Source organism: Ruditapes philippinarum, unplaced genomic scaffold, assembly GCF_026571515.1.
Source record: "Ruditapes philippinarum isolate M1 unplaced genomic scaffold, ASM2657151v2 ctg7099_1_1_1_1, whole genome shotgun sequence".
NCBI classification, from domain to species: domain Eukaryota; kingdom Metazoa; phylum Mollusca; class Bivalvia; order Venerida; family Veneridae; genus Ruditapes; species Ruditapes philippinarum.
Genome location: NW_026864423.1, coordinates 37,229 through 46,483, shown reverse-complemented (window position 1 = coordinate 46,483; position 9,255 = coordinate 37,229). Strand labels below are relative to the sequence as shown.

General features: G+C 34.1%; 1 protein-coding gene across 1 annotated transcript; it reads left to right on the top strand.

The window, feature by feature from the left end:
- The first annotated feature begins 2,007 nt into the window (after window positions 1-2,007).
- On the top strand, window positions 2,008-9,008 carry LOC132725520 (uncharacterized). Its single transcript, XM_060710657.1, has 3 exons — window positions 2,008-2,169; window positions 4,408-4,609; window positions 6,347-9,008. The coding sequence occupies exons 1-3, from the start codon at window positions 2,121-2,123 to the stop codon at window positions 6,438-6,440; spliced, it is 345 nt and encodes a 114-aa protein (XP_060566640.1). The 5' UTR covers window positions 2,008-2,120; the 3' UTR covers window positions 6,441-9,008.
- The last annotated feature ends 247 nt before the right edge of the window (window positions 9,009-9,255 follow it).

The following is a 9,255-nucleotide window of genomic DNA, read 5'->3' as shown; positions in this document are numbered from 1 at the left end:
TTTTGACCATATTAAAAAACATAAGCTATTTGTATTTTTCTAATTCTAGTTTATTTGCTTTTATTTATTAAAATGTTAAGCAGGTATTTATTTTCAGACAATTCTTTTATAAATGATAATATTTATCTCTCCGTCTAGGGACGAGGACCTGACCTACAATGTCCGCAATTCAAGCCCTAGATCGTGTGTACGAGTCAGCTCCGTATACTTCCGGGAGATTAAAAAATAGATTTCTAAAAATAGACGAATGCTAACATTCTAAAAATAGAACGATAATGTCATTCTAACTATAGAATCTAATATGGCGTCGCGCATGCGCAGTCGTGGCGCTAAAGAGGCGCATATACTACTATTGTACAATCGTTGTTTCACGCTCGTACCATTGTGTTTTCACCATCGCACCATCGCGTTTTCATCAACGTACCATCGTGCCATCGCGCTGTCACCATTGTACCACCGTGAACGGAATTTAGTATGTTTCAGTGTACGCCTTCAGGTGAAGCCAATCAATTTTTTGAATTAGAGATATTATAATTAATAGTAAACTTCAGGTTTTCATAAAGAAAGCATAAGGAAACCTATTGATGATTACACTTGACATGAGGTAAAACATTTCTGCCGTGGAGAAATATGTGACAAATAATTCATGAAAAATGACATGAGACAAATGTGCTTTTTTGTCCCTTAAAAACACATGAGACAAATGTGCTTTCTTGTCCCTTAAAAAACTTGTTCGGAGCACATTTGTTACACAAATGATTTTTTGGGGGTAGACATTTTAGGTCCCATTTGTCTCATGTGGGACAAATGCGACCGCATTGGTCTTACGTAAGACAAATGTGCTCCGAGACAAATGTGCTCCTACAGTGCTGCTATCATTTCAATACATAACAGTATGCATTGAAACATTGCCACTTTATACAGAGAAATAAGAAACATGTATATATAATAAAAACAATTTAAAAGAATAATTTATACATGATTTATTACCCCCACTGAACCTTCAGTTCACAAAAAGTCTAATAACACTACTTCAGAGAACTCCAAGAAATCTAAGAATAATAAAATAGAGAAATACAGAATCCCTAAAGAAAGTCCAAAACGTAAGAATAATAAAACCACATAAAGATCGAAGCTTATACATGTTTATAGGTCTATGTTATAAGTGTTTGTACATATATCACTTCAGTTTATAGGCTCGTGAAAATGATGTTTTTTTTCCAAAATTTATAAAGAGAAAGAACAAATCGCGGTGCAAACAAATGACCAAGCCACGCGGAAATCTCCGGGACATATTACTTGGGTTAGGGCTTTAGGCCTTATAATGTTCAAAGTAGACCCTCCAAAGTTGTACAAAATCGAATTTGCAACGATATTGGGCGAATGTTTTTTTCCACAGTTGACACGAGAAAATGATGCATATTATGTAACGATTATTGATTGATTTATAAGCCTGCCCCGACAGTATATAAGACATCTGTGACATAACATTGTGTTCTGGGGTTGGATTTACATAAAATTTTGTATATGTGCATGCCTCGCGGGCTTTTAAATATTAAGCCTTAATGGATTCGAATGAAATGTGTTCAATACAATTAGATTGAATGATTCATCTTCTATCGGATTATGCAAGATAAAAGTTGTCCGATCTATCGATTCAGACAATAAATAATACATTTTAAGTAAAAACTAAAACAAAAATGCTAAAAATGAAACACTATTGAAACCGGACATATTATTTATAAAGATACATTATTCAAATCAAGTGTTTTTTCCTTTATTTTGAAATACGTATTTTCCGAAAATAAGAGGCGTTCCGAAGCTGTTTCTTAACAAAGTCATTTATCGACTTTAGAAGAAATGAAAGGAAAATAAACAATAATACGCCCTAGAATTTGAGAGGATTTTTATTTACTTAATAAGAATATGTTTAAATGCATGGTAATCAAATATACATGACCAAAATGACTTTTTCGAAGTGAATTGAATTGATAACAATGGTGTCCGTTAATTATTGATGCTTATCAAAACACCCTTCACGGGCCTCTTCAAATGATTATTACTCACAGTAAGGCAAACGGCATAGCGTAGACGATAGTGATAGTGTAAATACCGTGAAAATGCTTAAGTTGTTGTTGATTATCGGTGTTGTTTTGTTTGTCTTATCAGGTAATTATTTTTTATATAATTATACATGTGATTCTTTTTAAATGTAATAAATAATTGTATATTTTATAAATTAATACGTTATTACACAGTTTAAGTTTTTTTTTTATTTTCTTCTCCGACGGTATCAGAAAACAAGATACGTAGTATGTAAACACGATTGTGTTCATGTATGTATTACTTTTAGGACAATGTCCTGGCTTAAAAACAACTCGTGTTTTGGATGTCATTGTTGTTACTTGTAATTAATTACAGTTTACATTCTTAAGTGCATTTTTGAGGGTTAAATATGTTATGTTGGATAAAGTAAACACGCCCCCAGTTTTTTTTCTATTCTATATATAGTAATGATGTAGTTAGTTTGTGTTTCAAGAGAATTGGTCTGTAATACAATGAATAATTACGTTGATAGTATTTGAGCCGCATCACGACAAAACCAACATACTAGGTTTGCGAACAGCATGGATCCAGACCAGATCTGATCAGGATCCATGTTGTTCGCTATCAGGTTCTCTACTTGTAATAGAGGGTTGGTATAAGCCCTGATCAGACTGACAACAAACAATGAAAGAATCATGCATGGAAGTTGTTGGCAAGAGTGAAATACATGATACAATATCAAATATATTCATAGAACAGATAATAAATTGTTCTAAATCAAATTATTATTATTTATCAGATAATTTAAATGATCATTCTAAAACACTTGGATCTAGAACTTTATCAACACTTGTTTATGCAGCATTTAATAAGAATATCCAAATGATACATTTCTATCGATTTTGTCATTATTTGAAATACTAATGAAAATGTGCCCCACTTTAATGGCGGTTGACCTAGCCGCCCACAGGGCACAAAAACATCGTTAAAAAATATCCATGAAAGATAAACACCTTTAACGTCTAGAAACTTTTGAACAAAAAAATCAGATACAAAACGAAATTAGATTTTTTTTTTTTTGATTTACCAGTAAAAAAAAAATATCTGCTAGATATTTATACACTTGCTGCAAATGCAGAAATACTGTAAAGTTATGACTGGTAATGATATCTTAAAGATATCATAAATTATACAATTTTGTTTATAGATTGTGAAAATATCTCATACATTATGCTGATATTTTCATAGTCAATTTGAGCTGAACTGAATATTTGCTTCAAAATATTGACTGTTAAAATGGTGATTGACCAACAATTTATATTGGAAAATGTTTGGGACAAAATTGTTTAGGATAAAATTTTAAATCTGCCTAAAATATTAAAAGACTGTCCCACTCTTTTTATGAACTGAACGTTACAGGTAAATTCTAATGGATATTTACGAAAAAATCGTTTGATTTCATGTGTTGTTTATTGTTTATGTGAAATAATTGTATATTATAGAAGGAATTATGGCAAAATGAAAACTTATTTTGACTTTCACCTGTTCACTCATTTATACACTTGGATGGGGATAATGTCACTTTAAACGCATATACAGACCTAATATTCGATTATTTTTTTATTTTATTTTTTTACTTTTCAATGAACTGTAAGAAGATAATCTGATACAACAATATCAGCCATTTTAATGGCATTGGCTGAATCTGGAGGCTTGCTTCTCTAAGATTTAGTTGATGTAAATTAGACACGAGGTAAACACACACGACTTATCTTTGAAGCAATCGTACGTTCATCCTTGAGTTTTTATCATAATTATACATTAACGCTCAAGAAACAAAAGAATGGCGGTAGATCTTGTAAATGTGTAGGCGTATTGTTGGGCGTTTAAATTGTATATATTGTTTAATTGTTAGTTTTGCAGATGTATGGCTACCTCCTCCTCTTTATATTGTTTCAGGTTATTACATGTATATTTTTTGTGTATACATTTAGGTTCTCATTGGCCGACGTACAATGACTTACTTTTGATTAAGAAATACATATCTTTAGCTAATACTCCGTGGCAATCTTTCAAAAATTAACCCTGACATGACTGGGGTCCGTAGTTGCATCTTCTCGTCTCTTTCGTCAAACTTCGGCCGAGATGTTCAGAATGATGCTTTTTGTGCCTGGCGCTCATTTCGACAACATACATACATAGTTTTCCAGATAATTATGGCATGTGTGTTATCGAGTTCAATAATGTTGATATTCCATTGCGTTCGCCTGTAGCAGTATCAAATACAATCTATATCCGGATCAATAGCGCATATGTCCACCTCATACAAAGTTCAACTGTAAAGATTGTTTATGTTGACAGGTCAGGGCTCAGAAGCCGCGGACTGCTGTGGAAGTTACACGGACATTTCCGGAGAAAAACATAAAGCGGAACTATGTCCAGATTACTGTTGCCTAAAAATAGGCATTGCATATAAAGGATGCTGCGACGATTCCAGCAGGCAGATACCTGCGACTAAGAACCAAAATGAAGATTGTGTTAAAGACTGGCTTAGTCAGCATATGTAAGTATTAATTTTGGTACTTAAAGTTTTCCTATCCGTCAGTGACTCGAAGAGATAAAAAGGGCAGCGGTGGCCTAGTGGTTAAGGTGTTTGCCTTTCAACCCAGGGGTCATGAGTTCGAAGCATACTCGAGTCACGAACATGTTACTTCATATGACAGTACTGGTTGGTTCCATGAAGCGGACTCGAAAGTGATAAATATAAGTTGCAAGAACTTGTTTCGCAATCGAGCTTAAACTAAACTTATATGCTCTGTCTATTGCTATACTTTCGTAACTTTCAATTTCTATAATACAAATCTGCAATCATGAAACTATGGGTTTTGTAAAATAGATTGAAGAAACCTTTCACACGTCAAACCTTTCACTTGACATTATTTGCAGTCAGGAACTTGTTTGCTCCAAACAGGAAACGAAAAGTAGTTTGGCTTAAATGTATAAATAGAACAACATGAAACTATAGTGGCGGATTTGGAACACTTTTGTGCGTCGTGTTGTCGCTAGCGACAGCACAACAAAGTGCCAAACGGACTGTCGTCTTGTCGTCCTGTCGCTAACGAAACACGCAAAACAACGCATTGTCGTGCGGCGTATTGTCGCGATGTCACATTGTCACTGGGCTCAAATCGAAGGATTGCCTATTTGTATATATATAAGCCAAGTGATAAGGCGACAACGCGCCGCAAGACAACGCGCCGTTTGGCGTGCTTTGCTAGCGACAAGACGACAGTGCGACAACGCGCCGTTTGTCGCTAGCGACAAGACGACAATACGAGAAGACGATAACGATATAGGTTGTGTTGTCGCTATCGACAAAGCAACGCGAAAACACTACCAAATCATCCATCATAGGAAACGCTTCTTTTATAATTTACATTGTATTAAAAACAAGCCGTTTTCTATGGTGGCTGATTTTGTACAATGCGCGTTGCGTTTCGATAGGGTCGTCGCTATGTCGCCCTGTCGCTTGGCTTATAAGCCTATCCTTCGATTTGAACCGAGCGACAATGTGACATTTGGAGACATCGCGCCGTTTGGCGTACACCGTTAGCGACAGGACGACAAGACGAAAGTCCGACAACGCGTCGTTTGGCGCTTTGTCCTGTTGTCGCTAGCGCCAACACGACGCACAAAAGCGTTCCAAATCAGCCACCATAGTTTTCAGTCAAACCTTTTTCCGGTGAAAATTTAGAGTAAAATACAATTTTGACCGTGATAAAAGTGAACTACTTACATGTAAATAATTATTATAGAAGATACCGGAGCGAAAGAAGTGTACGAAAAGGAAGCAAAAAAAAAACGAAAAGAAAATCCTTATTTTTTGAAAGGAAATATTTGACATAGCATGGCAGAACATGTTATTATATAGAACAAAAAGCACAAGTTACGTGACCCCCCCCCCCCGCCGGGGCCCCCCCCCCCCTCGAAGGACTTGTAAACATTTTCCAATAATTACTTCTTCTCAAATTTTTCAAATAAAAAAGTAGCCATACTATATATCTAATGAAATTGATTAGAAATATTTTTAAAAATTGGTTTTGTCCTGATTAAATTGATTCTTTCATGGTAAAATCTATTTTGCTTTTGATCTATATGCAGAAAGCGCATGCGCAAGATATCTTCCGCGTTGATATGGAATTAGAGTAGAGTAAATAGTTTATAGTCATACAAAATTGATTTGTAAAGTGAAAAACATGAAACAATAAAATGAATGTGCATTTTTTTTCTTTAATTACAGATGGGTACCGATTGTTTGTGGCATTGTGGGATTGCTGATTATCATCGGTATTGTCGTCTGCTGCTGTTGCTGCTGTGGTTGTTGCAGACGATAAGTGCAGACGATACGTGTCAAAAAATAAAATGAGCCACGTCACGACAAAACCAACATAAAGGGTCTGCGACCAGCATGGATCCAGACCAGCCTGCGCATCCGCGCAGTCTGATCAGGATCCATGCTGTTCGCTTACCAACTATAACAAGTAGAGAAACTAATAGCGAACAGCATGGATCCTGATCAGACTGCGCGGATGCGTCGGCTGGTCTGGATCCATGCTGGTCGCAAACCCATTATGTGTGTTTTGTCATGACACGGCTCAAATACTGCTTATAAAGATCTGCAACAGAACTGCTGACAATAGATTTTCTCATATGCCTTACATGTAAACATTCGTAAATTTGCCGAAGAAGTGAATGACTTTTGGTGCACTTTAATGACGCTGAGCCATTTTTTATATATTTATATTATATAGATTATCTGAACAAATGACATGACAGAGACTAAACTTCCTGGATATTGTATGCATTGTGTTTATATTATATTGTGGTGGGAAATTGTTTTATTATTTTATGGTTGAATATCGTGTAGTCATATAATTATATATAAGTAGTTTTATTAAATTTTAATAATAGACTATTAGATTGTATATAATTATCATTTAGTTTCGTTGAAAGGTTACTTGGATGTAAAAGATACGTTTTCGGGTTGTTTAAAGTAGCATGCCTCCAGATTCAAGCTTATTAAAAAAAAAGGAAAAAAAAGGAAAATGTATTAAAAAGTAAAATTATATACAGTATAGGTTTAGGTAAATATTTGTTTTATGCTACAAAGCATCAAATTGAACTACTTAATGCTCTGTAAGTCAATGTATAAATTTGTCTCGTTATATTTGAGAATGATATTGTTTATTCTTGAAATTACTTGATAATGTGTCAATTATGAATCACTGCTAAATGCAATCTTATCACAGCATATGATTAAGCTTAAAATCCACTTTTTATATCTTTAAGAATGTAAACGCTTTTTCATAGCTAAGCTTACTTTAGTTCTAAATGCTGTTAACGTTCATGTTAACGTTCATTCTCCAAAAATATGTAAATTGAAAATTTTGTGCCACAACTTTTGTTCATGTACCATGATATCGTGTTTCATTGTACTATACAAATGTGTGTAAAATGACTATGTACTGAAAGTTTACGTCAATAAATTATCTATCTTTATAAGTGAACAAAGAAAGTTAATAACACATTTCAAACGTCAGCTTCAGTCCACGTAAATTATCAAGTAAATGTCAAGCTATACAAAAAAAGCCCTTACTCCGTGAGTCACGCAGTAGAAATGGGGGGAAAATACTGCTAAATCAGTCATTCATTGCATGTAACATGTAAATTATTGAGTAAATTATAAATATTTCTACTTCTCTTATAATCTTAGTACATTAATTTTTATTTAAGGTTGATTTTCTTTAATTCTTTTAGCTCATATGGAGGCATGTATCTTTACGTTTTAGCTAAGTAGGACCATTGGTCTAGAGACTTTTACAGTGATAACGAACACTTCATTCTTGTGAAATTTCACGTCTGTATAATCGTGTCGTTTATATTTTCTATTTACACGGCTATGCATAGCAAAGTTGTAAATTATTTTCTCTTTTTATAACCAAAATAAAGAGGTATTTGTACATTATCATCACTTCGTTATAAAAACTTTTGACAGTTTATATGGCCATATATGAATGGGTTTATGTTATATAAATCGCGTCTTGGGACATATTGTAATATTACCTATCAAAACTAAATCTCTGTTACTATAATAATAGACATTTTGGAAAAAAACGTATACATGTATGTCTATGGTATATAATTATCATGTGTTAGAACAAGAATAACTGCGAAATGTATGCAAAGGATTTGTCCTGCTTTAATTTAAAACAAACTTTTACGAAAGTTAAGGGTTTTCAATATCGGCATAGTAAATAATTTAGTTAATGCATAGTACAGTAGACTGGTAAAACTGGACAGATGTGCAGACTGGCATTGTTCTTGACTGGTGGAAGAGGCCAAGATAATTACTTCCGGTTCCAGCAGGTTAAGTGTAAAACAACGTTCAAAGTAGTTTTTTATGGTTGGTTATGAATCAAAACATTTCATAGAGACATAAGCTGGACAAATGTACATTTGAGCCGCGTCACGACAAAACCAACATAATGGTTTTGCGACCATCATGGATCAGGATCCATGATTTTCGCTATCAGTGTCTCTACTTGTGAAAGGGTTGGTAAGCGAACAGCATGGATCCTGATCAGACTGCGCGGATGCGCAGGCTGATCTGGATCCATGCTGGTCGCAAACGCATAACGTTGGTTTTGTCGTGACGCGGCTCATTTTTTTAATTCTTATTTGTGGTATATTGATGAAGAAAGACTTTTTTCCTTTCCAAGTGTTTAGTTTGCATGCATTTTATAATACTGAATAACACAATCGGGATAACTGAATGACTTTGCCGATATGTCACTATGGTGTTGTTTTTTATTGCATAATTGTTTTATATTCAGAACTGTATGCATTTTTATATTTTGTATAGCGAAAATAAATAAATATTAAAATGGCAATCTTTGCACAAATCGTTTTGCTCATATCTCAATGAAATGTACATTTAAAATTGTTTGATGAAGTTGTGTTTATCTCTTTCCTTGTTAAAAAAAGAGATTTGTAATGTCAAAATAGAAAAATAACGAAAGTGTGCATTATCAAAATATTATTCTCTCGTTAGAGAGAAACTTGAAAATAAAACAGTTCAGAAAAATAGTTGTACAATGTGTAGAAAATCTTGTAAACGTTATGTCAGTTTTTTCGGTCTGACCAAACTCA

What these genes read in the sequence shown, in the direction of transcription:
- LOC132725520 (XM_060710657.1), top strand. Translation starts at nt 2,121, where the DNA reads ATGCTTAAGTTGTTGTTGATTATCGGTGTTGTTTTGTTTGTCTTATCA. An exon ending in TGTTTTGTTTGTCTTATCAG is followed by an intron (nt 2,170 to 4,407) that starts GTAATTATTTTT and finishes TTATGTTGACAG; the next exon opens with GTCAGGGCTCAGAAGCCGCG. An exon ending in GACTGGCTTAGTCAGCATAT is followed by an intron (nt 4,610 to 6,346) that starts GTAAGTATTAAT and finishes CTTTAATTACAG; the next exon opens with ATGGGTACCGATTGTTTGTG.